We start from the raw sequence: 26966 nt of genomic DNA, 5'->3' as shown, positions 1-26966 counted from the left end.
CTCTGACCCATTTAGCCTCCAATCCTTTGTCAGAGTTTCAAACCCATTTAACCACTCGTAATATGTGAGCCTTACTTGCATCTCGATTCGAACTCAAGGGAACAGAAAAAAGGAAATTTTGGAATGAATGGAAACTTGAACACCGGCTAGGTAAATAGATTACTATTAATTTTTATGGATGTAAAAATGGTATGGGTTATATATATATTTTTAAAGTCCTTTTCTAGAGGTAACAGCTAGTTCATGAATTTACAGAGGAAACTGTATACTCAGATTTGCTTCACGTAATAAAAAAGGGATAAGAGTTTGTTATATTATTCTGTCTACCTGTGTAGATATAGATACATGAACACTTCCACAATAAAAAGTATAAGGAAATAAATAATGTGACATGGGATACCAATGCAACAAAAAGTTAATAAATAAATGCTCAGAATAGTTACAAACCATCATCCAGCTCCTTCTACAATACTCTGAGTTTTCAGTCATCTTTCAAAAAGATCCACATGTTACAATATGTACAAAACAAAGATAACATTTTCTACATTCTTTTTGTTAATTAGTATTGTAAGATACTTCTCTGAAAGCCAAGAACTAATATCAAAGAATGCGCTCTGAACATTTTAAAGATGACTATGTTACTACCGATTAGATTCAGCAGAATTAAAAAAGAACACCTCACCTTTCAAAATAGAAGCCAGACTTTAAGTGTTTCTTCATAAATATGCAGAAATTTAATAAATATCCTCTTAAATAATATAAATATCCTCTTAAATAATGTCTATGTTTTGAGATTAATAAGACCAATACAGAAAAACTACGAGGGCAGTTAAAAAGAAACTAAAAAAAAAAAAATTCATGATAAATGGTTTGAGCAAAATGGCAAGAAAACTGGGATACAGACAGCACATACAGAAAGCAAACCAGAGAGCACTATAGTTTAAACATTTCTGCTGGGAATGAAGCAAGAAAAAGATTAACTAGGAAAACAAACTAAGGTTATAAAAGGATTTATACTGAGAACTGAAAACTTTGGAAATCCACAGACCAGGAGTCTTCAGTCATGTGCAGATCAAACTGGGCCACAGGCCTGTTTTTGTACTTCTCCTGATAATTTGGTTTATACATGTTTAAAGGGCTTTTTTTTTTTAAGTTTTTTTTCAAACAAGGATATGCAACAAAGACTTTTATGCAGGTGGCTTACAAAAACTACAATATTTACTATCTGGCCCTTTACAAGAACAGTTTCCCCAACCTCTGCTACAAACAACAAGGTAATTACAGACCCTGGAATAATGAGACTTGGCCACTCAAGAGTAGCATTTAATATGCTGTTACTAAGATAACTGCCAAATTTTACTAGTATTATTTAAGCTCAGCATATAGTTAAAATGCTCCAAGAGTTTAAATATATAACCTGAATATTAATGTCAATGGCAGTACTGCATTCTATAAAGACTGAAAAATCCCTAGTGAAACCACTAAGCAAGAAGTTTAAAAAAATATATTGATCCTTCTCCTACAACTATCTTAGATTCTGATTTAACAAATATTTGAGTATCTCCATCATTCGACAAGAAATACGCTGGGAACGTTCACAGGTTGCCTGAGCTCAAAGCATTCTAGCCTTTCTATATTAAGATAGTGTTACTATTTTATAGCAGTAGAATTAAGGCTCAGAGGCATCCTTGTCCAATATTCTCAATTCATCAAGTCCAAATCTGAACCTTTCTTCACAAGACCACTGCACTTCAAGTAATATTTAACAAGCCTGGTGCTAATTTTATCAATTTCCCTACAGAGCTGCAGTTTAAGTTAGACTGTTTCATTTTTAATTGAACTTAAAAGGAATTAATACAACACACTTTGAAACTACATGATAGTTCGAAGCAGTGACTCGAGATTCATTCAAAAGCTCATTGTCTTTGCTCTGAGAACAGCTTAGACTCTATACTGGCCTTCCACTTTATAGAGGTTCTGTACTGAGAACGACCATCACTTATTACAGTTTATAATACAGGATGATTTAGGAAATAACTAGTGTCTTGTTTAACCTCATAATAGACTGAGTATATAACATATAAAATGGTGGCTAAATATTTCAGCAAAACTGTCACAGCATGTGAAATTGGTATTTTAAATTTAGATATAAAAATAATTTTGGGGGGAGGATATAGTTCAGTGGTAGAGCACATGCTTACCATGCATGAGGTCCTGGGTTCAATCCCCAGTACCTCCACTAAAAATAAATCTAATCACAATTAACTAATTAATTAAATGCTACTATAATTAAATGTAGCTTTTTAAAAATCATTTTAAAAAATAATAATTTTCTTTGTGGCAGTGCTTGTTTCTGATTATAAAATAGTTCCAATCTTTCTGAAAGAAGCAATTCAACTGCCCAAAACGCCTGAAGAGTTATCTCATAAGATAAGGCCTATTTAAACCATTAAGCATAACTTCTTGAAAAATACTGTCTCCATAATCCCATGTATCTACAATTCCAAACGGAAGCTCCTTCTCACACTTACACCAAAATAGAACTGAAAAAAATAATTCCTGTTGTCTCTCTCCCCCTCAGGCTACAAGCTGCACACAAGGGCAGGAATCACAGGCAGTGTCCCCACCACCCAAGGACAATCCCTGGCACACGGTAGGTGGTTAACAAATCTCTGCTTTAAGAAGGAAGGACGAGTCAGTCACGAACGTCAACAGAGGAAGAGCACATCTGAGGATCTGCTGTTTAAGAAGGACTTTTTTAAAGCTATAGTTTCTGGTCTGGGGCTTATTCTATTCTAGCATAAAGATGATCAAATACTGTCAGTCAATGCATGGTTTTATTTCTACATGTACATTGTATGTCTGTGGAGCATCAGGAGTAACCCTTCTACTCTCAGTTTGCTTCTACATTTTCCTTTTATTGACTTTAATCTACAGCACTATTTGCCAGTCTTCCTTCCTTTAAGTTTGATAATCACAAGTTAACCCAATAGCGAAAGTCCTTTAACTATAGGACCATGATTTACTCACACTATCACAAAAGAGGATATATGCAAGAAAACACTAAAGATTTTTTTCCCCTAAAGTAACATCATGATACAAAAAAAAGCATTACAAGGCAATTATGCAGAAATTTTTTGTGAAATATTTTACTTTTGGAAAAAAACATCAAAACCATCTCAGTAAATAATAAATAAATACAAAGTACTTTTGCTGTAAAATACTAACATCCGGCATACATGTTTTATAATCTAATAATGTATATGCCTGCTCCATATTAGTCTGAGAATACTAAAGTAGTACTCAAGTTATTTGTAAACCGTATCTGTACACCAAATGTGCTAAGTCACTGCACTGACAGTCTCAATTAATGGCCTCCCTGTAACCTTGCCCTTTGCCCTGTAAATTGGTAGTACTCTCCCACACTGGATTCTGGACATGGCAGCATGACTTTCTCTGGCAGTAAGTAGCTCACAACTGTAATAAAAGCACGTGAGACAGATTTAAGTTATACATGCAGATGATGGTAAGCAGGTTTCCCCACATACAAACATCTGCAGGAATATTCGGAGCATGTGGAATGTAGGTTAATTCTGTTCAACATATTGTGAGTCATCCAGCAATCATGGTGCTTGACTGCTTAAGCAGCAATACTCCCCAGTGACAACCAAATGTGCCCCTCAGAACATTAAAACTCCCTCGTGTGGGTAGAAGATCCAAGACTTCTGCCAGTCAGTATATACTGTCCGATCTTTTAACTTCGGCATGCACTCATTCATGCCAAGACGTATGATAGTGCCTTTTTAATCCAAAATTGACATGACTGAGTGTGCTCCTTTGCAAACTACTTAAGTATAACACATAGTGCAAATATGGTAACATAATTTGAAATGAAAAATAAAGATCTAGATACTTTTCTCTACGCATGTTACACTTAAGATTTAAATATTTAAGATAAACTGAAAATAAAACACTTGAGATCTGTAACTTTGTTTTTATCAAGTTGTGCCAATCGTCCTGCATTTCATAGTATCAATCCTCACCTTCCACACATCTCTTAAATTTTTAAGAACACAGATTCTGTTAATATTATAAAGAATCAAATATACCTAGTCCAATATTTTGATTCTAATATGTCCTTAGGACACAAGAAAGTATATCTGTCCTCCTTAACAAGTAATTAAGTGGTTGGTATACTTTCCAGCAGTCAGAACCACTGCAAATTTCTCTTTTTGTGTACTTTGTTTGCTCTGCCTTCAATATCTTTTCCTGCCAGGCTAAGTTCTAGTCATCCTTAAAGGCCAACAAATGTTTTTACTCTTCTGTGAGATCTTCCCAATCCTCTCTTTTTCACCAGCAGATTGAGTTCCTCTTCCTCATTACTTCTGAAACTTCTTATTCTTATCATTCATTATCTAACAGTGTTATAATTGCTTGTTACTTATCTGCTTCCCTAACTAGACGATGCGTTCTACGTCAGCTAAGTGACACTTCTGTAAACTTCATCCAAGTATCTAGGGCAGTGACTGTCATGGTAACGGCTTTAAATGGCCTATCAATTTTCTTGACTCTTTCTGGACTTAAAATTCATAAATCCATTGAAGTCATCTCTATTGTCCGTATTTTGTTTCTACTTTTTGATATAATGAGTTGCCTAAAATCAAGTATTTTCTTTTATATATTCTGAATTTATTTTGACGTTAGTCTTAAAAACTGTTCCTTCAGAAATCCTGTCATATACAACAACATGGATGAACTCTGAGAACATTATACTAAGTGATGTAGGCAAGTCACAGAAGAATAAACACTAAATGATTCCACTGACATGAGGTATCTAAAAGAGTCACACTCATGGCAACAGGAAGTAGAATGGTGGTTGCTATGCAATGGACATAAAGTCCTATTACACAAGATGAGTAAGTTATAGAGCTCTATTTATAACGCTTTGCCGATAGTTAACAATACTACATGTATACTTAAAAAGTTTTTGAGAGTAAATCTCATGTTAAGAATTTACTATTAAAAAAAGTTCCTTTAATCATAGTATGTTTGGGGCAGTCTCCACCTAACTTTATCTACTGATAGGTTTGAATGTTTTTTACTTAATTCTCCAATGGACTGTTTGTTATCTTTCCAGTTCCATTAACTTTGACTTTAACTACTATTATTAGGTTTTTAATCTAAGAATAGGGTAATATTCTTTCATTTCAGACTCCATTCTGATGTCCAAAATTTTGCCTACAGGCCAAAATTCTAAAAAGTAATTTAAAGTTTGCACTTTCAGGCTAATCCCAAACTTTAGACAAACAGTTCAAATTGTCTTTTAATCTGAAAATACATTTCTACTCTTATTATCATTACACACCTTCTGCCCTTTCATTTTGTTTTAGCTTTTCCTATAAGGCACCTACATCAGTCTGAAACTTGATTACTCAAAATAATTCTTATGGGCAAAATTTGGAAACTTCAAAGTGTACACTCACTTCTCTAAATCATTTGTTGAAAAATATTTCATAATCTTGAATTTACACTTCTTTACTATTTTAGAACCAAATACACACGTGCATCACAAGTAGGCAAGCAACTTTAAGATACCATCACTATCAAAGTATTAGGAAGAAAGAGAGGTAGAGTACAAAACGCCTGCGTACATCTTCTGATGGCAAAAAGACTGAATCTAATACAATCTTAAGACTTAACTTCTTTTCCGTCTCCTATCAAAAACATGCAACCACAATAGTACAATAAAGTAATATTTCCTTTCTAGGAAGTGATAAAACTTTCCTATTAAAAAATAGGGGCTATTGTTAATCAATTGGGTCGACTGGTTCATCCTTGACCCAAGATTATAAAATAAGCCTGCTTTCTTTGTTAATAGTCTTTTTTTTTTTAATATCAGACCACCACTTTTACTAAAGGCAAAACATGGAACTAAAGTAAGAAAGCAAAAAACAGAATGGAATTCCTGGAAGCCCATGAAAGCAGAGTACAAAGAAGTTATAATAAAAAGGAAGGAGGGGACCTCAAGTGAAAGCTGATCAAACACCCTAACGAAAGTGTACCACAGTACCACAAAGTTTATTCTTTTTCCCTCTCTTTTGTCTTTTAAAGCATAGACTAACAATTACTTCAATACTAGACGTCCTCCAAAAGTGCCTTTTATATTCAATACTGACAAATTTTAAACACACGTTTCACCTCAGGTTTAAGGTAAAGTATTTATGTAGTAGACATTAATTCTAAATGTTATTAAATGAGTACATTCTAAAATACCTAAATACTGAATACAAAAGTAACTTTTTTAGACAGTGAAAATGCACCATTTTAAACAACTTATTCGTTATTAAAATGACTGCCAACAGAAGTTGAAAATTGTAAAAAAAAAAAACAAACTTACTTCATTTCCATGTTTTTGAAGGAATTCAATTTCCTGTTGTGTGAATGTTGTCATGGAGATGGATTTCACCCTGTGTGGTGGATTTAACCCTCGCCTAAAAGACAAAATATTTTACAGATTTACTATTACATACGTAGTATTTAAAAAATTACACATCAGTGTAAAACATTTTTAATTAGTATATTTAAACTTGGAACAGTGCTTCCAATCCATAAACTAAAAGTATTTAAAAATTATTTTAAACTAGTAATCCTCACAATAGATATGGCAAGGTAAATTTGGTTAGACCCACACTAAATATTGAAAGATAAACTCAAGTAACCACCTAGTGAGAAACACACAGTACCTGTAACACATGAGCTTCTAGGCAACAGAAACACTGCTTTAGATTACGTCTGATATAAGCAGAATATATACCTATGACCAACTCAATGGTAAAGAATTCAAAAAGTTATTAGTTATTCAAATATTTTCATTATTTCCTAAGAAAGTGTCTGTGATGTGTCAAGTTTGGAGCTATACAAATATTTTAATCAAAAAGTTACTACCTTTAAATTTGAGGCTGATTTTAAAAAACTAAAAATTAACCCAAAGAACCTTGAAGTTATTAACCAATAAAAAGAAAAGTTCCATCTCTCCACTGATTCAAATAAGGGTTCATAATAAAGAACATTTTCAATCACCTCAGGAGCTCTTAAGTGTTTAAAAGGAAATTGTAGGGGACACGAAGGGATTAAAGAAATACCTAGACACATGACTAAATGACTTTTAAGGCCGTTTACAACCTTGAAACCTTTTCTGTATAAATGGCCTTAAGAAGATGGTATCTGTAAGTTTCTTGATGTTTTATCATGCATATGAAGAGCTAAATAGAAATGTGCTCAGAGAGTAAGAACTATTTACATTTTGTCTGTCACTACGTGGCCTACTCTACCCACAAGAATAAGGGTTAAAAAAAAATCTATGCATAGTAAGAAGTGATCTATGCAAAGTTTCATAAAATCTATCAATTTGGAGTCATATCCTCCATTAAAGACCTCATTTGGAATGCAGGTTTAGAGCAGATTATGAATATTTTTACAGAATTTGTCATAGTCATTTTGCAATCATCCATGATAATGAGAGAGTTAACATTGATATGTAATAATAAATAAACCAAAATTCTTCCAAAAATATTCTAGAAACATTTTTGAATAATTAAATAAGTAATAATCTAGAAATTAAAAATATTTTAACTCAAAACAGTATTTCAGAATTAACAGAAGCTCCTCAGTTTTTATATCCTGCTGACTCTCCTCCCTTCTGTCAGAGGTAGGCACACCTTTCAGATCATGCTTTAAATTACAAGTTGCACCTTATCCGTTTTACATTTCAAAGCAGAGAAACATTGGGTTTTGTCGTTCTGCTTTAAGTTTTAAACTGATAAATTACTTTCCTTCCAGCTCCTGGGTAAGTCACAAAATACAGAAACACAAGATTGCACAGTGCAAGAAAATGAACACAGTAATTTCATCCCAGTAAAATTTTCAAGCTTAACTATAAAAAAAAAAAAGTACAGTATGAATTACTTTCAAGTACCTTTACAACTAGCAATCACAAATTAAGGCTTTAAAGGTATCTTCTAAACTTACGACAGTGAAAACTTGGCAAAGTCATTATTCCTTTAAAGCATGACATTTTGTTTTCCAATTCATCCGTATCATGGCAATAAGATTAAATTCATCATTTTCGGGGAAGCTTATTAATTTATGATATTTATTTATTTATGTCCTATCTTACAATTTAAGAAGGAATTAACTTATTAGCATTCTCTCATTCCTCTGCTCCCTATCAATTAGCAACTTTGTCTTTCCTTATTCCTTGATACCAACTCCTTGTTCCAGCCAACCCTCTACTCTTCCACCTCCCTTAAGAGTATCCTTTTAAAAAATGGAAAAGGCAAAGGAATAACTTTCTAATCAGGAAGTGTCAAGCACTGCTACAAGGGTGTTTGTTTTGGATAAGAAATTCTGGAACAATGAATTGTATCCCTTTACTTCTCAAATCATTACATGAGGGAACCCCAGGACTCTTTTAAAGTTATACTATACAGATGTAATCTCATGAAAGCACAGCAGTGTAGAGCTTATTCCCTCATACATCTCAAGGCCCTCCCATGTCACAAGGTCCATTTCTGCATAAAGAATGTATTCATATTACTTAAATAAGTGAACAAAATTTTGCAGTTATGAAACAAACACAACCAGAACATATTCATAACCAAAATATAAAAGGATATTTTTCCACATAACAAGAACACTTATTACAGTTTCTTTAAATGAGCTCTTTCAGTGCACTCAAAACAGGAATCAATTTACAAAACTGGTAGGTGATTTTGCAAGGCCACATTACTTACATAAACTGAGTAACTCCAAAAAACTTTTACATTTGTTCATGTTGCTTTCTCTAATTGCTCTTTTATATTCCATTAATTCTGATAGATTAATTGTATTTTCAGGGCAAGAATTGTTCCTTTTTTAGCCTCCAAAAGCTTTGTACATGGATATTACATGTTTATAAAAGTTTAGTTAAAATAAAAAAAATTAAAGGCCATCTCTATCAATCTCTTAAGAATGCAGAATGAGTCTGCAGTGAAAATGAGTAGCCTCATACACTATTATGACAACAGGAAAAATTCACCAACCTGTATCAAAAACCTCATTCATGCCTTTTGATCAAGAACAGCCTTTTATGAATCTATTCTGAAGAATCTTAAGCTTAACTATGTACAAGATGTTCATCAAACATTATCCATGATAGAAAAATAATAAACACTTCGTTATCAAAGGAGAAGTGGTTAAATAAGTGACAGCAAAACTGAGTAACTATGCATACTTATGCTTATGCTTTAATTTTTTAAAGATGAGAATTATAGTTTTCTCAAAACTATATTAAAATAACTGGAAAGAAATCAAACATCCCAAAATGTTAAGTCTTTGCCTATAGATGATGGGACTGAATGACTTTTTTTCTACTTATAATTTTCTATTCTCTCCAAGTTTTCCACAATGAATTTATATTATTCTGTAATAGAAAAAAATAGCAAAAAAAATGGACAATTCAATTAACTATTTGTAGTCAAAAAATATGGACTTTTAGTACTGGATATGAATGTCCCTTGAAGAATTACAGAAAGAAAATGAAAGAGAATTTTTTCCTTTCCAAGGCTTTCTCTCAGTTTTTCTAAAAAAAACCTAGAAAACTTTCCTCCCAAATATACCTAACAGCATCAACAATTTACATTCACTTCATTTCTCTAAACCAGGCACTACTGACATTTTGGGCCACAGAAATCTTTATCATGAGGGGGCTGTCCTGGGCAGTGTAGGATGCAGGGCAACACCCCAGCCTCTACCCACTAAATGCTGGTGGCATTACCAAGCCAGCGAGATAATGAAAAATTCACCCCAATTCCAACAAAAATTTTACATTTTCCCATAACTTTATTATTTCCAGGATAACAGAAAATAGAAATGAATACTTCTTTCTATAAAAGTATAAATAACAAAGTACACAATTTAAAGTTTACATTGTGTATGTTAAAATTTAAACTAGAAAAGACTAAGGAAAGTGCCCACAAAAAATAACCAAGAATAAACTATATAATGTCAAAGACGCTTAACACAAATTGGTAGGCAAAATATAAGTTAATAAGGCAGAAGGACATTAATATTTATAAAATACCTAGACTGGTACTTTCGGCAGACTAGATATTTTGAAAAGGTTCCTCTGCTAAAATGATACTACATAAATAATTAAAAAAGAAAATCATAATTGTTAACATTTCTAGAAAGTAAGGGAAATCTCTAAGGACCCCCTCTTAGTAAAAGAAAAAAAAGACAAAAAAATAAAAAACTGAGCTGAAAACGAAAGAGTGGCCCATGTTATACAAAAATTTTAATGTTGCTCAGATGGCAAATAACAATAGCTAAGACAAGATGAGAGAGGTAAACCTGAGAAATCCCTGTTAAACCTAAGACCCTGGATGGAGAATTAAGTAGCTTCAGGTTGGTAGTATCCCTAGCTTCCAGCAAAAGAAAATGAAAATTCACTCAAAACAAATGCATTTCTCATTTATAATTTATGCTATCAGGCTCTGGAAATACTAAGTTCAATAAAAGATGAGATTAACAATAAAAATCATCACAAAACAACAAAACAAATCACTGAGCTTACATCAGTAGAAATAATAGATTTGTATCACCTCTCCCTAAGGCTTTAGTAATCAAATACAAAATATAAACACAGCATATAGGAAATGTCAAAATAAAAAAAAGATGGAACAAAAATATGTGATTATCAGAATAAACAGGCAAATTTAAAAGTCAGAACTTTAGAAATGAAAAATTATTAATGTGGAAATTAAAAATTCAACAAATCAGTTAAAGAGCAGATTAGATACACAAAAAGAGAATTGGTGAATTAGAAGACAGAAAGAGGAAATAATCCAAAAAGCTGCAAAGGCACATAAGAAGACAGAAAAGACAAGGGTTTTTAGAAAAAAAAAAAAAAAACAAAACAGGGGGGAGGGGTGGCTATTACAAGGTCTAATAAATAATTTTGCTTTTGAGAGACAGAACTGAAAGAATGAAGGAGAGGCAACATTTGAAGAGACAATTGGCTGAGATTTTTCAGAGCAAATGAAAGTCATGCATCTGTAGATACAGGAAGAACAGCTTATCAAAATCAAGACAAATAAAATTCATACTTAGAAACATTTTGTTGAAACTTCCAAGATAAACAGAACACCTTAAAAGCAATCAGAAAGAAAAGACAAAGGAAACAAGATCTGACTGAAAGTGGACTTCTCAACAGAAACAAGAGAACAGTGGAAAATTATCTTTAAGTGGTAAGAAAAAAACGACAGCTGTGAGCCCAGCAAAAATACCTTTGAAGTGTAAGATAAAAATGTTATTTTCAGATAAACAGAAACCGAAGTGTGCCCCCAGGAGATCTCCACTAAGGAAACATACAGTTGGCCCTCAGTATCCCCGGGTTATATATCCAGGGATTCAACTAACTGTAGATCAAAATATTGTAGAAAAAAATTTCAGAAAGTTCCAAAAAGCAAATTTTGATTTTTCCATGTGCCTGGCAATTATTTACACAGAATTCACTTTACATTTACAACTATTTACTTAGTATTCACAGTGTGCTAGGAACTATAATTAGAAATGATTTAAAGTATACAGGAGAAAGTGTGTAAATTATATGCACCTTACATAAGGCACTTGAGTATCCTTGAATTTGGATGTCTGTGGGGCATCCTAGAATCAATCCCCCACACATATCGAGGGATAACTGTATACTGTATACATTTTAAGAAGAAAAATGACAAGGTCCTGAGATGCAAAGGAGTGAGCAAAGAAACTCGGAATGTGTTGGCAAACCTAAACAAAAATCACCTGATTTCAAAACATCCTATTTATGGTGGCAGAGGGGGGGTAAATTAAACATTCTGACAACAATAGTATATAAGGGAGACTACACTGTATTTTTAAAGCACTTGTACTATTAGTGGAAGGTTAAAATACTGATTAACTATAGAATGTTATTATGAAAAAAAATTTTCGATGCTGATCATAAAATAACATGGAATTTATATCTTCCAAACCAGTATAAAGGGGACATCAAATCAAACAATAACACTTTCATTTTTAAAATAAAATTAAACTTACCATATGACCTAATAATTCTACCCCTAATATTTACCCAGGTGAAACAAAAACTTGTGTTCACCCAGAAATCTATATATAAATAGCTGTATGAAACAACTGAGTTGTTTTATATACATCAAAAACTGCAGATAGCCCAAATGTCCCTCAAATGAAAAATGAGTAAACACACAATGAAATATTACTCAGCAATAAGGAGAAATGAACTACTAGAATACATAACAACTAACCTGAATTAATCTTAAAGGTACTGTGCTAAGTAAAGAAGGCAGTCTAAAAAGGCTATATATACTGTATGATTCCATTTACATGAAACTTCCAGAAAGAAAAACTATATTGTTGGAAAACAGACCAGTAGCGGCCAGGGATTAAGAAAAGACAAGGGTTAAGAAGAGTCTTGAGGAGTGACTGAACAGTTCTGTTCCGCGTGCTGACTGTGGTGGTAGTTACATGAATCTATACAGGCGTTAAGACTCAGAACTGTGCAACAGAAGTCAGTTTTAACGTATGTCAACTTAAGATTCAATGTTACTATCTACAGTAACCACAGTTTTTACACAAATTACAATAAATTTTTCTCATTAGCAGACCATCTTCTCCATTTACCAAGTTTGATCACTTGAATGAAATTCTCAATCAAAACTGAAATATTTATCTAGTTATTTGTAAGGCGTATTCCTGGAAGTTGGTGCCACTTGCTCTTTTTTTGCTAAGCCTAGTCTAGCTGTCATGTGAATTCAGTGTTTATAAAACACTCTACTGTAATGACATTAGTCATAACTATTGGATGAAAGTGTTAGGCAAGTAAACCACATCATTTTTACAGTGCCAATACTGAAGTACCACCCATTCTGTATCCTAAAACACACATTCTAAGTCTCCAGTTTCATGAAAAAAATAAATTAATGACTCATTTAATAAGAGCAGTATTGATATTTTGAAAGCATGTTTCCCAGTTAATTGGTTTCAAGAAATTCCAAAGTCACCTACTGGTGGAGCCCAATATGTTTTTGCAGTATAATTAAGTCATATGCAGATCCCCGCGAGTTTTAGTTTTAACGACCACCACCCAGGTACGACTGCAACCAGATGGTGTTACTCATTCCATGTGTACACCAGTATGCTACACTTAACTATGTCTCAAACACTCTTGCAAATAGCCATTTGTTCAACTCAAATAACAATGCATGCTGGATGAATAAGAAAGCTTATTTATTTAGCTAGTTTTTATTAATTGTTTTTCTCCTGCCGGGGGAAAAACCAGTTAAATTTTTTATTAAGCTGTGGAAATTTATGTGATTGTTAATGTTGGCATAAAGTAATAAAGCTAATTTGACATTTAGATCTATCCCAATCCTAGTTACTTAGTAAAAATATTACATACAATGTTTCACATTATAAAAATTATACATTTAAAATCTACAACAGATAGAAGATGCCTTTAACAGGTTATCAAAAATCTACAGACTTTTGATGACAAGATACTGCATGTGTTAGTCCAAAATATTAATCTTCCAGAACCCAACGTTAAAACACTGAAAATACACACACATAATCTATGTGCAAGCCAGAATTGTTATTTTGGGGTTTTATATTTGAAAGTCAGAAATACTACACTGTAAGGTCCTTGTAACATTAAGGGCAAGCACCTAAAAAAATAACACCCAAGTAACAATTTAAACCTAATTAAAGTATTCCAGATAAAAGCCAAAAATGTCTCCACTACCTCGCTAAACTCCACTGAGCTGATAGTAAAGAAATAAAACAGCAGTAACCCACAAAGAGAGTGACAGAGAACAAGGGAGCAACCCAAAGGCACACTACAGTTCTCTCATAACAAAACCTAGAAAATACAGCAGCAGTAACTGAATTTGCAGAGAAAAGAAAGCCAAAGCATAATATGCCCTTGCAGAGGTGGGAGAAGCCAACTAAAAGGTAACTGCCACCACAGAGCCCCTGAAAGATTCATAAAAGGAATCAAGCCACAGGCTGGGGGGATTTACATAGGGTCAAAAGTAGATTCCCAGCTCCCCTACATCCAAAAGACTCCTCCCACCAAGCACCAGGCAGAAGTCTGAGGGAAAACTTAATCTGAAGAGACTATACCAAGTAGACTCTGGACTCAAGCACAGCTGAGGACTGCTGCTGGGTGCTACGCTGAAAACAGGGGCTTATCTGAGACCCTGCACACTGAATGACAGATTCTATGCCCCCAGTTGCCTCCCTCATCTTGGTTCCTAGAAAAATGGCAGCCAGGCTTTTTAATAAAACACAAGAAGTTGGAGAAAACATCTCTGAACTAAAAAAAAGTGTGAGTTTCCAAGCGAACAAGTCCAAAAAAATGTCTAAGTCATTGAACAAAAAGACTTAAACCAAAATATTTCAATATAAGTTTCAGAATAGCAAGGACAAAAAGATCACATATACTCCCAAAGAAGGAGTGGAAAATGGGGCACAAAGGATGAGTAATAAGAACAGCATCAAATTTCTCAATAGCAATACTGAAGGTTTAAAGACAATGAAGCAATGCCTTAAAAATTCCAAGGGTAAAGTATTTTCACCTTTGTGAATGCAGACAAACTGGTAATTTAAAAATGAAGGCAGACTAAGACATTTTCAGCCATCTAGCTCTCAAAAATGATCTCCCATTAACCTTTAATCAGGAGGCTAATGGAAATGTGGGGGTCCTGGAAAGAGAGGGTTCAACACAGGTCAGGCATAAAGGGAATTTCCAGAAAGAAGGCAGAAGAAAAGTCTCAGGATGACAGCTGCAGAGCAGGCCCAGAGAGCAGCACTTCCAGACCAGAGGAAGTACCCAGGGCACAGGAAAACCAAAAACACCTGACACATCTGATCATACTGAAAAAGTTTTCTACCTCAGCCAGGGATAACTTACCTGAGGATACATTAATGATATGTGCATGGAAAACAGCAAATGAAGAAAACTACACAATTATAAACTTCAGGGGGAAAGGGTTGTACAAGAAAGAAAATATATCAGTAACATGCTACATGACTTAGCTGAGAACAGTATGCACATGATGCAATAAAAACTAAATATTTAATCAAAAATTGTGATAGTATATTGAAGGAACAGATGCAGAGTATAGCTGGAGAGGGTGAGAAGAATGTTAAGAGGGCCAAAGCCTTATCTTTCCCCTTGTACAGTACAGAAGTCAACAGATAAAAGCCAAAATCAATTAATTAAATAAATAAATAAATAAATAAATAAATAAATAGCTGTAAGCATGTTAGAAACACTAAGGTAAATATAGAAGGGAACAGACAAGAGTTCAAAGTCACTGTCTATGGTAATCAGAAATGGAGGAAGAGAACAGGTGAATGCTGTTGCTCACTGTAAGCCTTTGCTTTTTAAAAGCACTTGCCTTATGTGCATATATTCTTCAGATTAAAACTAAAAAACTGAATTAAAAAGTAAACATAAAAAAGAATAAAAAATAAAGTTCTTTCTTTTCAAAATCAAATTTAACTGACATGTATATGGGGGGAGGCTGTTTTCTTAAAACATGAGAAATTTTTTAAATTTCAAAAATATCGAGACTCTTTACCGACACTAGTAATGTTTTTTATAGAAGTACCTAATTGAACACAACTGTTCCAAGTTAGAGCCAAGATTCATAAAGAAAAATTTGAAGAAAAAAAGAGGAAGTTTTCACATCTTCCCACATTATTAGTTCTGCTGATTTACATACTTCCGCCATCAAAGATCTTGCAAAATTAACCAAAAAAATGGGGGAAGAACAAGAATTTTTAGAATCTGACACAAGGAAAAGTCCTCTTCCTTTTCTAAACATCTATGTTTCTCTATAACTTCCACATCTGGTCTTATATCCCCCTGCAGAACAAACCTATTACCTCTTCCACATAAAGGCCTTAAACTACCCAAAGATAGTGACCATATGTAGCGCTCCCCATCCCCACCCCATAGTCTTTTCTTTTTTAAGCTAACAATACTCTGGTCCCTGCAAATATTCCTGTTATGCAGAATTTCAACTCTCCTCATTATCCTAATCAAATTCCTTACACAATGATCTAGTTTGTCAATTCACTTATAAAATAAGCAACTAGAATACAAGCAAAGTGTAATTATTATGACTTCCCTTCCCCTAAAAAACAGCTATGGTACCAATCAAAAAGAGACTGTCTTACTCAAGAGTCTTTGGAAAAATACAACGTTCTAACTTAAAAACAAACAAAAACTCATTCATCATATTTCAAACAAATCAAATAAGGTTCCCATCCCTATTCTAAGTTAAAGAATTTCATTCTAATCACTGTCCAACCAGGTGTCTCTATGGCAACAGCTCTCACGTGTGAGGCTGTTAAGGATGTCACCAGGAACCTGCTATTAACAAAGTACCTGAAATTGTGAATTTTTTATACACATTAGAGGAATCCAAAATGTATATTCCTAGACAATCATGACCTGACTATAGGGACTGGGAAATGCATTACTGAGTGGGAGAAAACATGGGAAGGGTAACGGCACCTAGTCCCAATTATCTGCACAGAAGCTTCTCAAGACTGTGAATATTATTGAGAGTTACAAACAAGGAAACCATGGCCATCATTAATCCACCAAACGTCATCAATAAATAAAGGTACGGATTACGTTAAAAAAAATGTGAGCATTATGCATGTTGCACAGAAAAGACTAAAAATTATCATTCTGGGGTTTTGCCTGTCTTCCAGTGTACTGAAACAGACACAGAGGTCTCTAAAGAGGCAATAATTTTTAAATTGAGGTCCAGAGGTCGGCAGGTTCCTTAAAAGAATGTTTCAATTCTTTTTACTTCTAATCCAACACACTTAATAATATTTAAACTTTTAACACAAATTTAATCCAGATAAGTTGTACAACTACTACTTTAAAAAATGACTAAAGGTCAATGTTTACAATCACAATCATAGACAAATGAGAGAAGAAAAGAGATGAACTTGAGAGGAAATGCCTTGGTAACAAGTTAAGATCAAACGATGTCACCAACCCACTTGCCAAAGTCTTCCAAGGACAGAAGGTGCTCACAAGTACCTCAGAAGAGTCTCTCTTAATCAGTTTGCTGGATGAATCCATGTTTGTCCTTCCTGCTGAAAAACCTCCAGCAAACACCTACTGCACAATAAACATTCATGCTAGAAGGCCCTCTCTCCTGTTCCTTCCAACTGAGTTTTATGCCTATCAAGGGCGGTCTGGTATAATACTTGGTAACACAGTTCATATAGTATTTGGTAAACACATAGTTTAATTAAATATTATGTAAAACAATGACACATGAGTGAGAATTGTTTCCATAAAAACTTAACTGAGTCACTATGAAAAACTGATATTTAACTGGTATTAACAAAAACTATAAAAGATCTACACTGAAAAAAAAAGATCAAGAACAATTCTACACTCAGAAAATGGCTTTAGAAGTAACTTAAAATTCTAAAAATCTTATGTAACACAAAGTGAGTCTAAGTTATATTGCGGGGACAAAGCATCTAATCAGCAGAACCATATTCAAAGAAATGCCCTAGGTGTTACATAAGAGCTCTGCAAAATTGACAATTATATGTTAAAATCTAAAAACCTAAGTTTGATGTGTGTGTGTATGTTATTTTTCTTATGACTGCTTGCCTTCATTGCCTTTTTTGATAAACCTAACCACTATCAACCCTGAATGCATAGGATAAGGGGTTTTAATTACAGTTCAACACAGAAAATAGCAAAATAATTCATGGCAGTACAGATGTGCCAAATTCAAAAAAATCAGTAAGAGAACTGGTCAGCACCATATCTCATTCCACTCACAATACATAACAGTAGCTTCTGTATAAAATTCAAAGTAAACATACATCTCAAGCTAATCAAAGCTACAATTTTAAAAAAGCATGACATAACCATAAAACAAAAATGCATGATACACCCATAAACTACCTGTCTTGCATTTGAAAATTCAATGAAGTAAAATCTACCATTTAAATCCCTCAAGTACAGAATTCGCAACAATTTACAATAAATATTGTAAATAAGAATATAAGCTAATTTTATAACGTAAAGTTTTGGTAGGTAACAGTACATTCCTGATAGGATTTTTTTTTTTAGTATCTTAATTGGGGGGGGGAATTAGGTTGGTTTATTTCTTTGTTTGTTTGCTTATTTATTTTAATGGAGGTACTGGGGATTGAATCCAGGACTTTTTGCATGCTAAGCACACACTCTACTACTGAACTACACCCTCCCCTTTTCTCATATGTTTCTTACTAGAATAATGTCTGACACATAGCAAACGTTCAGTAACTGTAACCAGTAATTATTACCTTATTTTTCATTTCAATAAATACTTTATTGTATCCCCAACACATGTACTAGTGCCTGGACTTAAATGAGTAACTGTTATAAAAAAAAAAAAAACTCCATCCTGCACAATTCAAACAGTATCAAAAAGTTTTCCCACTTACACTAAATTGAAATTGTACTACGCTGTCAAAATCTCTCACTGAATATATTCACGTTAAGAGTACTAAAAAAAAAAAGGAATTAAGAATATAAATCACTGCCCACTGTGACCTCATGTGGTACTTGCATTCCACTCTAACGCTCATAATTGCATAAAAACAAATTAAATGTCTCTTTCCATCTCTCCAACTTTAATTTTTAAGTTTAAATTCTTATAATAAAGATTCACTATAAGAGTTAAAATGCACACAAAACTAATAGAGTGTAAGTTACTATCTGGTTACTTTTATCCACCTGTGAAATTCCAAGTTTGAATGCACTCACTGTCCACATAAAATAGCTGGTATTAAGGAGGAAAATGTGTTTCTCAAATGTTATTTAAATTCTCTCTGAAAAGTTTATGAATCATTCTTTAAGGATAAGACAATTATCTTATTATTTACAGATTACACTAATGTTAACAATCTCCACAAAACAAATAATTCGGCCTAAACCTAGCATTTAAATTAACTAAAAGTTCTTTTACATGAAGGCAGTATTTTATTGTTGGCTGTAATGGAGTGCCATTCATAATTGTAAGTACTTCTGTAGACAGAAAAAGAGTGATAAGTCAATGTCAGAACACCCTCATTCTACCTCAGTGACAGTTTAACTGTATCTAAATCTAAGGTCTATTTTAAAGGTTCACAATATGAATTCAGTTACATATTCAGAATGAACATCATACAAGCATGGAGTACAGTCATCTGAAAAAAAAAAAGAAAAGATGAGCGGAGTCTAGTAATATAAACAAGATGCTTGTTCAATATATTCAAACAATGATACTACTAAATAAATGACAAAAGGCATGTGACCATCCTAAAATTCGTAACAGTAGATATGACTATCCTAAAATCTAAAATTCTTAATAGTAGATACCATTTACTGTGTATCAGCATTTTCCTGGCACATTAAGGTTTCTGAGTGGCAGCTCACACGCCTTATTTCATATTTGTGTATACACTGCTTAGCCCCATCCTCAAAAATAACACATGTTTAATATTCAATGAATTGTACAACTTAATCCTCAGAACAACCTTAAGCTATTGTCATCTTATCACAAATAAAGCGAGGTTGAGAGAATGGATCCAAGTCAACCTACAGACAGCAGCCCTGTTAAATACTTTGCCCAAAGTCACAAAGCTAGTGGTGTCAAAATCTGACTTCAAAATTCATATTCTTTCAATTATACCATGTCATCTAAATAATGAAAGCATAATTATTCTTAAATTCAATAGTTATATTATTCTTCAATTATTTTCCTGCATTATTGCTTTTCAAAGAAAAAATCTTCAGGATGTATCATCCCTTCAATATTTCTACAGTAGACATTTGATCTGGCATCCAATCTTTCCTTCACAAGGATCCCAGATTTCTCATTTTGGGAACTCTCATAGGGGATCCCTATTGTTCCAATGATATCATCACAGAACATTGAGTTCACTGAGGGCACTGGTTCAAGGCAGCCATATGAGGGAAATCTAGGCAACATCACAAAGCCACTGGATAAACTCTTATTTAAAAACAAACAATAGAGGGGATGGGAGAGCTCAGTGGTAGAGCATGTGCTTAGCATGCACCAGGTCATGGGTTCAACCCCAGTACTTCCATTAAAATAAACAAACCAACCTAACTAATCTACATCCAAAATGTGTAAGGTAAACCTTATCCTCATCTTTTCATGAGAAAATTCAAACTGAAAGAGACTGAGCAACATTCTCAATACTACTCAGCTAGTAAGTGGGGTCGGGATTCAAAACCAGGTTTATCTTGCTCCTAAGAACTTGTTCTTTCAACTACATGAAGCTGCCTGCCATGTGGATCTTGTCTTTAAAGGTCTTTGCTCAGGAATCAAATCTGTGAAGCTTTTCCTAACTATTTATATATTTCAGGGATAGCTCATTCAAAGAAATGAAATATTACAATGTATCATGACTATGTTTACATACTTAGAATCAAGCTCCTTAAGGATAGCCGGATCCAAATAGAACTAGCGCCTCCCACAGTATGTGACACAGGCCAAGTGAGCAAAGATACTTGTTGACCCACCACTCAACAGAGATATGGAGTCCCATCTATTAGAGATCAAATTCCATTAAAATAAACAATTGTCATTATACTGAGATATCCTTTTGCATATGTTTCTGAAATGTGGAATCTAGGAAGCAATTTGTAAATATTTCTTGATATTACATATTTGCTGTAAAAAACTAAATTTATCATTATAAAGGGCTACAAAGAAATGTCAGAAATCCAAGATCAATGGATATATATATATTTTTTCAAACCAAATACTTTAAATGTATCAAAGGACCTTGTGTTTAGTAAAAACAGGGCATACTTATTACTCTCATAATAAAAGTCAAGTGTACTTAAAACAAATTGGACTACTGGCTTCATTTTAGAAATAAAGTTGCCCAACAACACCTTTATTTGTAAATGAAGAGCATGAACCGGACTATCTCCTAGATACCACCTCGCTCTGTAATTCTGCTGTAATTCAGTAACATCAGTGATTATCAGCTTCTTTGAGTGCTTTCATGACTCTACAATTTACAAGTAACCTCTTAGACAAGGTCTCTCCTATCATACTATTTTAGTGCATACTTACCCATGACATTTTTCTCATTTAATTATTCATTGTGTCACCATCTCCCCCACTAGAATGTAAGCACCAAGAGAATGATTTTGCTGTATTCATCCCAAGGCTTCACAAAGAACCCAGTAGGTACCCAATAAATGTTCACTGAGAAAAAATAACAGGGTTTAAAACTAATAACTTGCCCAACTTAAGAAGAAAAAAGAAAGCAAATCATACCACTGGGCATGCCTCGCATTCTCCAAGGATGAGTTTTATATATTATATACTTTGTCTCAGTATTAACCTTATGAAGTTTTTTGGGGGGGGAGGGTACCATTATTTGAAGAAATGGTACAAATGAAAGAAGTTAAGTAGATGTTTGGCACAACAAAGATTTTAATTTAGAAGCCTGAATTTAATTAATTTAGTAACTACCACTTCGTCAATAACTTACTTTGATTACAAGATAACTAGTACATAAAAAAAACATACAAGGTTCGAAAATCTGTGAACTCTCCAAAAAAAAAAAAAAAACTTCAATCACAGCAAAAAAAAAAAAAGCCTTATCAAAATAAAGCTTAATGAAGCAAAGAAGACCAAATACAAACCGTTCCAGTACTTCAAGACGGTAGTCTTAAAATAATGCTGTCTTTTCATCTCTCCCCGTTCCTGTACACGGCCAGGACACTTGGGCATTGATGGAGAAATCTCACAGATATCCCCACCATAGTAACAATGACACAGCTCCCACTTATTTCCATTAAAACTTTCCCCAAACTCCTCAAGACTCTCTTTAGACCACAAAGCTAAAGCCCCCACAACCTAACCTCTGCTTTCTCTGCCTCCCTCTCCTGCAATTAAGCCTAACTTTTCCCTTGGGATTCACATCTCTGCCATCAAGACATTTTAATCCCGCTACTATTTCTAAGCGCCGGCGTTCTCAGTGACCCAAGTACTCTCGACCCGAAGGAAAAAGCCCAGGCTAAGCGTCCCTGCTCTCTCACCCCAACTTCTCCCCCGACCCCCACTACCGGCGCCCGGCAGGTGCCTCGCTCGGGACCGCCGCGCCCCTGCGCCGAGAGGCGGGGCACACAAAGGACCCGCACAGCCCTCCCCAGCCTCCTCTCGTCTCTCCCCTGCAGCCCCGCCGAGTCAGCGCCAGGGAGAGCCGAGGCCCGAGGCCCGAGGGAGGAGGCCAGGGCTCCGCGGGGACCTAAGAGACTGACCCGGGGCGCCCCCGCCTGACCCCACTCCACCCCCACTCCCCACCCACAAAGGCTGCCGGGCCTGGACCCTCGCCCGGAGAAATCGAAAGCGCATCCCCGGCCCGGCGGCCCGGGCCCAACGCATCCCGCCCCCCGGCCCCGGCCGCCCCCGCCTCCGCGAGCCCGCGCCCCAACCGCCGCCCCGGCCCGACCCCCGCAGGGCCGCCGCCCCGCCGCCCGCGCCCCACGCCCGGGGAAGGGCCCCCCGCCCGCCCGACGGCCCCGCACTCACAGGCTGCCGGAGCAGGAGGTACACACGAAGGAGCCGACCGTCATGTTCACGTAGGTGGGGCCGCGCTGGTCGCAGTCAAAGCACTTTCGGTTGTGCGGGAGGCCGGTCATGTCCCGCAGCATCTTCAGGTGCTTCTCCTCCTGCTTCCGCTTCGCGCTGGCCGCCATGGCCGCGGCGCCGAGGGAGGAGGCCGGCAGGGCCGGGAGCCGGGCGGCGCTGCGCCGGGGACCCGCGGTCCCACCGGCCGCCCTGGCCGCGGCCGCCGCCCTCCGTCAGCGCGCGCCGCCCGCGCGGTACCGGCCGCCGCGGCTCGACTCGACTGCGCTGGGCGCGGCGCGGGGCGAAGCGGCGCGAGCGCTGCGGAGCGCGGGCTGACGGGCCACACCAACCGGCCCGGCCGGGACAACCGCCGCCGCCGCCGCCGCCACCTTCCCGACTTCTCCTGAAGGGAAAAGACGGGGAAGGGGGACGGCAAGAGGAGGCCCGCCCCGGGCGGCCGGAGGCCAAGCATCGGCTGGCGCCCCCTGCTGGCCAGGAGGAGTTACTGCTGCGACGCTGACAGTGCCAAGCACATTATTTGGGACTCAGGACCCTTGCCCTTCCTGTTCCCTCTACAGCAGGGTTTCTCAACCGTACCCCTACTGACATTTAGGAGTAGATAATTTTGGAGGGTGGGGTCTATCCTATGCATTGTCGGACACTGAACAGCATCCCAGGCCTTTAACCACAAGATGCCTGAACGACCTCCCCACCCTACCCCCAACCAAAAATCCTCAGAAGATGCTAAATATGGAGAGATGGTAGAGGGAGGGCAAATCAACTAGGCTGAGAACTACTGCTCCGAGTGGAAGGCCCGTCAGCCGTGCATCCGTGCATGGCAGGCACCTAACCCTCAACCCAATCAGCCCATGTCCCTGGACGGTCACTCTCCATGAAATGGCTGTGTCCTGCGTTCTTCATAGTTCTGGATTTTTGAAATCCTGCTCCGTATTTAGTGTTTACTGTGTTTCATCTGGGATCTCCCTTTAGTCTCCAAACAGCCTAGGTCCCAGTGTTTACTTCAGTACTCTACCCTCTGCCCCTCCCAGAGCTGGAGGCTAGGTGCTCAGTATTTATGGAATGGATGTATCTCATTTAATCTTCACGAGATCCCTTTGAGGTAAGCATTGTTATTCTTTCCATTTCACAAATCTGGAAGCTGAAACTCTGGGGGATTAAGTAAATTTACTCTAGGATACACAAGGGTTGGCTCAGACAGTCAGACTGCAGGACTCAAATCTCTTAATCACTCCAAGAATCCACAGCCAGCAGAACGTTAAAAGAAAAAACCCTCCCTGCCCCTCATTTCCCAGAGCAGTACAGGGAGACCCAGAGAGCTGAAGTCCCACAGTCACTCAGCCGGTGAAGGGGGAAAGTGAGATGAGAATCCAGGTTTCCTCACTGCCAGAGCCGGCCTCCGGGTCTCCCTTGAAAGTGACTGGATGAACTGACCAAATGAGACTTCATAGTAATATCATACTATTAATAATAATTCATGTTTTTAATATTAAAAGAAAGATCGACAGATTTGGGATTGCCCAATGGATTTTTTTTAACTTAACCACAATACCATTGGGACACCTAAAAAATTAATAATAATTTCTTAAAATCATCAAGTATCCCCTCAGTGGTCAAGTTTCCAATGATCTCCCCAATGGCCAAAAAAGATTTTTTACAGTTTGTATGAATCCACATCTTGCAGTTGGGTAACATGCCTCATAAAATCCCTTTTGGTTTACAATTGCCCCTCCATCTCATTTTTTCCTTGCAATTCATTTCTTTTAGGAACTGGACCCTTGGTCATTTAACATCATTTAACGTTCTCTAGCCACTCTGTTTCTTAAGAATGTGTTGTTGGATCTAGTTCACTTGTATCCAGTTCAGTGTTTCTGAGGAGGGGGAGCATATTTTGTTTACTTTGTATTCTATCAGAAGGCACATAATAGGGTGGGGCCGCGAGGAGGGGTTCTGTCTTTTTATGACATTGACAGCCGTTGATGATTAATGTCCAGATTCATTCATTCATTATGGATTACAAAACGGTATCTTCACACCTTTGTTTTTCCTTCGTTTATCAGCTGAAAGAAAAGTTTTCCTATAAAGAAAAAACTTCCCCTCAGCTGCCGTTTGGCACAGTTCATGTCAGAAAGGTGGGGTAAATATTTGATTCTTTTTTTTTTAAGTCACCAATTTTCAAAATAATATATTGGACTCCTATCACTTGGCAATGATGACCAATATTTTTTCAGTGTCATTACAAAACTCAAGAATTTTGAAATATATTTGATATATTTCATTCCCGTAGCATGCACATTGTCTCATCATTGGCTAGTGGGAGCCTCTCAAATTTGACTCCTGAGTCTTTCTGACAAGACCCCTTGACTTACAGTCATCTGGAGTGCCATTGCAGCAGGGTCCCTAGCTGTTTAGGAGGGGAGAGTATTGAAATGTCCAGTCCTGGACTAAGCAAAAGAGAAAGCTTACTTACTAGCCCCAAGGCACCCAACATCACCAGCAAATGCACTTAACCCAATGGCTTACTTATTTGTTTTAGTATTTGTAAAGCTCACTTGTCATAGGTATGTTTTCTGGTTGTTTATCTCCGCGGTCCATCATCTGATGGATGCCAAATCAGAAGGCATGACTGCAGCACCTGGTACAAACAGTTTAATAAGTGGTTGTTGTATTATTGTGTTATTGTTTAAAGAGTCGGGAGAAGGTATTTCCAGATGATCGTTCTGGAGAAGGGGAGTTCAGGTAAAGTCCAAAATGTTTTCTCCAGGTGAAGCTGAAAGTCCCTATGGACCTACTAAATTCTGCCTTTTTTAATTCTCCATAGAATATCAAAGTGGGTTTCTACTTTTTAAAATCCCAGGGAGAGTGTGGTGTGTCAAACAAGACCATGTGCTTAATTTCCTTAACGCTCACAACAATACAGAAGGAGGTATTATTATCCCCGTTTTATACATGAGGAAGCTGAGGCCCCAAAATACTGGTTTGCCCAAGGCCACGCCAGAAATGAAGCAGGAAGCTGGAATTCCAACCCAGATCCCACTGCAAGGCACCGGCTTTACTTCCAATAACCGAATACTGATTCTACTTACTAGATTTCCCAAGCAGAATTTACCTTCAGAGGTGTTAGCTCTGCGGTCAGAGTGGTCTTTCCAAATGAAAATATGCTTCAGGCATCCTCAGTCTCCTCTCCCCACCTTTCAGTGACTCCACATTGCTGCCAGGATGAAAGAGAACCGAGGGGACCCAGAAGCCTGTGGCCAAACCCCACTTCATGTGCCCAACGCATGGTGAGGCCAAACGAACTGAAACGTCAGAGTTTGGAGCAGAGGAAGTTTATTCCAAGGGCCAAGCAAGGAGGGAGAACAGTTGGCTTGTGCCCAAAAGATGGAACTCTACAGTTTCGGGGGAAAAGCTTTTATAAGCAAAATTTGGGGGGAGGTCTGCAGGGTGTGTGACTTTCCTCTGATTGGTTAGTGGGGAGGTGACAGGGTGATGTTCCAGGGATCTCAATCATCAGCCTTCTGATTCAGCCAGTCTGGGGTCCATGTGCTTGTGCTCAGCCTGAAGTTACCATCCTCCACCTGGGTGGGGGCCTTAGTTTCTGAAGAAGATCTCAGAGATCTGTATCATGTTGTTATGTACATCCCTTGAAGAGGAACCAGGCCCCTGCCCCATCATTGCCATATGGTTTCTTGACTGCCTGTCTTTTGTTTCTGCATTCCCTCACTCCTCTAAGTAGTAACTGTTTGAATCTGCCCTTTGGAACTCAGAAGGTCTAGGAGGCTGACACCTTTTTCCCACACACAAGAAATGGGGGACGTGGAAAGGCTTTTGTGCCTGGGAGGGCCCCACGGGGTCTGCTTGGTTTCAGCCCTGCATAAGCAGCCCCCATCCTGCTGCCCATGCTAGGTCTCCAGCCCTGTCCCAGCTCCACTATGCCCCACACGCCTCCGACACCACCCTATGTCTCCATCTCTCTGCTGCAGCCCCACTTCCTTCTCAGTTCTCTGTATTCTCTTCTCTCCCACCTCAGGGCCTTTGCACATGCTATTGTTGCTTCCAAAGACAGTCTTCGCTGTCCTCTTTCCCTTTGCATCCCTCAGATCCAGCTCAGTATCTGTTTTTCAGGGATCCTTCCCTGTCCTGCTTAACCAGCTCAGCGCCCATGATATGCACCGTGTACCTCTCCTTTAGAGCCCTTCCTTCTGTGGCTTCTTTGTG

At 37.1% G+C, this 26966-nt stretch overlaps 1 protein-coding gene and 1 non-coding gene across 14 annotated transcripts in view; one reads left to right on the top strand and one right to left on the bottom strand.

Moving 5' to 3' along the window:
* Positions 1 to 23087, bottom strand: part of AGFG1 (ArfGAP with FG repeats 1) — a 66025-nt gene extending 42938 nt beyond the window's left edge. For 11 of the 13 annotated variants that reach the window (XM_072961767.1, XM_072961769.1, XM_072961768.1 and 8 more), the window contains exons 1-2: positions 22692 to 23007; positions 6398 to 6491 (exon numbers count right to left, since the gene is read on the bottom strand). In XM_072961767.1, the coding sequence (XP_072817868.1) occupies positions 6398 to 6491; positions 22692 to 22858 (261 nt within the window). In that variant the 5' untranslated portion in view covers positions 22859 to 23007. Of the gene's footprint in view, positions 1 to 6397; positions 6492 to 21802; positions 21920 to 22691 lie in introns of those variants that run through there. The other 2 variants (XM_072961775.1, XM_072961779.1) reach the window with 2 other exon arrangements.
* On the top strand, positions 2167 to 2239 carry TRNAG-ACC (transfer RNA glycine (anticodon ACC)). Its single transcript has one exon. It is a non-coding gene; the product is annotated as a tRNA-Gly (tRNA).
* Positions 23088 to 26966: the final 3879 nt, after the last annotated feature.

The sequence above is a fragment of the Vicugna pacos genome, chromosome 5 (genome assembly GCF_048564905.1).
Source record: "Vicugna pacos chromosome 5, VicPac4, whole genome shotgun sequence".
NCBI lineage: Eukaryota > Metazoa > Chordata > Mammalia > Artiodactyla > Camelidae > Vicugna > Vicugna pacos.
Note: the sequence above shows the minus strand (reverse complement) of the source record. Positions and strands in the feature narration are given on the sequence as shown.